Genomic DNA, 1964 nt, shown 5'->3' on the forward strand with positions numbered 1-1964 from the left:
TACGGTGTTTTGGAAAGGCTGCCTCCCTGGATCTGAGGGGAACCTCTGCAAAGTGTGCATGGGAGGCACAGGCGAGGCGACGACCAAACGCTGCACCGACAACCACAATGAGCGTTACTATGGAAACATGGGTGCCTTAAGGTACGTGGGTGTCTTAATGAAGTACATTTCTAACCAGTTTTAATCTAGCTTTCTCTGCACACTAAACAAATTAATAAATTTTTTTTTTTTTTTTACAAGACATGATATGTAAAATTTTATTATTTAATATTTATTTTATTTTATTTCAGCATAAACTCACACCAAAAACTTTTCACCCTTTAATCTTAATTATTTTTTATAATTTGGTTGAAATAAAATCCTATCTTTTAGGTTCCTTTTTACATAATCACTGGTCCCAAACTTAATGACATCTTAAGGCTTACTATTAAATAAGGATAACGTTTTTATAAGGTAGTTTTCTATGCACAGGTCAAACAAATAAAACGTGATCCACAATTTCCTGTTTCTCTGGAGTAAAAATATTAGATGAGTTCATTTATTAAACAGGCTGTGACAAACAAAGATGAGTAAGGACTCTTCCCACAATTTACAGTGAAAAACCATGGCAGAGAACTGCATTAAAAGGTGAATATTTGGGTTCAACAAATTACAGAAACAACCATTTAATGCTCTATTTTTGTTTTTTTGGGGGAAATATACCAATATCTGCTGAGTTATTTGATCCAATTAGACAAAGACTGAACTTTTTGGAAAAAAAAAACAAAACAAAAAAACACAGGCCACAGGGACATTGTTAAGAAAGCTGATTTGGCCTTAAATGACTTGGCCAGATAATTGCAGATATGGTCCACTGGAGAAAAATATCCACATGGACATTTTAGTCTCCATCATTACAAACCTCTAGTGTGATATTAAGAGAATGAAGCATGCTAAAGGACCATAGACTGTGAGGAATCTAGAGAGATTATGCAAAGGTCCCTCTCTATACACCAACCTTTGAAGTAATTTATCTGATAAATACCAAAGTGGTTTTAAACAAGAATCATATTTACACAATTGCACATATCTATTATTAAATTATCCATTTACATTATTGATTTTTATCTTTAGTAAACCAGCTGGAACTTCTTCTAGTATCTAAAGCTGTGTCTGTGTATCCAGAGTGATTTGGTCCATGTGGGCTTTTTCAGGTGTTTGGTTGGAGATCCAAGTGGGAAAAGCTATGGTGATGTGGCCTTCCTCGAGCACCATAACCTCCTAACCAATATCCTAGGTGAGGTTTTGAGGACACCACATGGATTATCTTTGCAGTGGTACCACCTATCTGATCTTATGGTGGTTCCATCTCCAGGTTTAAATTCCAGCAGCTGGGCAGAGGGGTGGACACTGTCGGATTTTGAGCTGCTGTGCGCTGATGGACATCGAGCCGCTTTGTCAGAGTGGGAAAGTTGTAACTTGGGAGTTGTCCCACCAAACAGCGTCATGACACGGCCTGTGCTGACCTCTAGGGTTTATGACTTCCTGATGAAGTCGCAGGTCAGTTATTATTTTACATCTCATTGATTTTAATCCTTAATGGGAGTCCTAGACTAAAGACAAATGTAACTCCACATTATTCTGATTTTTTTAGCGAGCCTTGTGTACATTTGTTTAGTGAAATAAAAGATAGTTGCATCTTTATGTTATCAATGTGTTTTAAATTCGTGGATTTTTTTTAAAAAACGATAACAATTTAGCAGTAAAACAAAATATACTTAATAGATTGAATTCACCCCTTAACTCTGATGATCCTAAAATAAAACTAAACTGTCTAAATACAGGAAAATACTAGAAGAAATCCTTTTAGATACTGAAAATAGCCAGAGTCTGAGTTAGAGGGTTAGCTTCCAGCAGAACAACAGCCAGAGCTACAACAGAAGGCGTAACATCAAAGCAATGGTCTTACAATGGTCTAGTCAAAG

General features: G+C 36.3%; 1 protein-coding gene across 1 annotated transcript in view; it reads left to right on the plus strand.

The window, feature by feature from the left end:
- The window catches only part of LOC107102579 (serotransferrin-1-like), a 10454-nt gene that overhangs the window by 7631 nt on the left and 859 nt on the right, over nt 1–1964 (plus strand). Inside the window, exons 13-14 of the mRNA XM_015401943.1 lie at nt 1194–1276; nt 1355–1539. Of these exons, the coding sequence (XP_015257429.1) occupies nt 1194–1276; nt 1355–1539 (268 nt within the window). The remainder of the gene's footprint in view (nt 1–1193; nt 1277–1354; nt 1540–1964) is intronic.

The sequence above is a fragment of the Cyprinodon variegatus genome, unplaced genomic scaffold (genome assembly GCF_000732505.1).
Source record: "Cyprinodon variegatus isolate N-32 unplaced genomic scaffold, C_variegatus-1.0 Scaffold1277, whole genome shotgun sequence".
Lineage (NCBI taxonomy): Eukaryota > Metazoa > Chordata > Actinopteri > Cyprinodontiformes > Cyprinodontidae > Cyprinodon > Cyprinodon variegatus.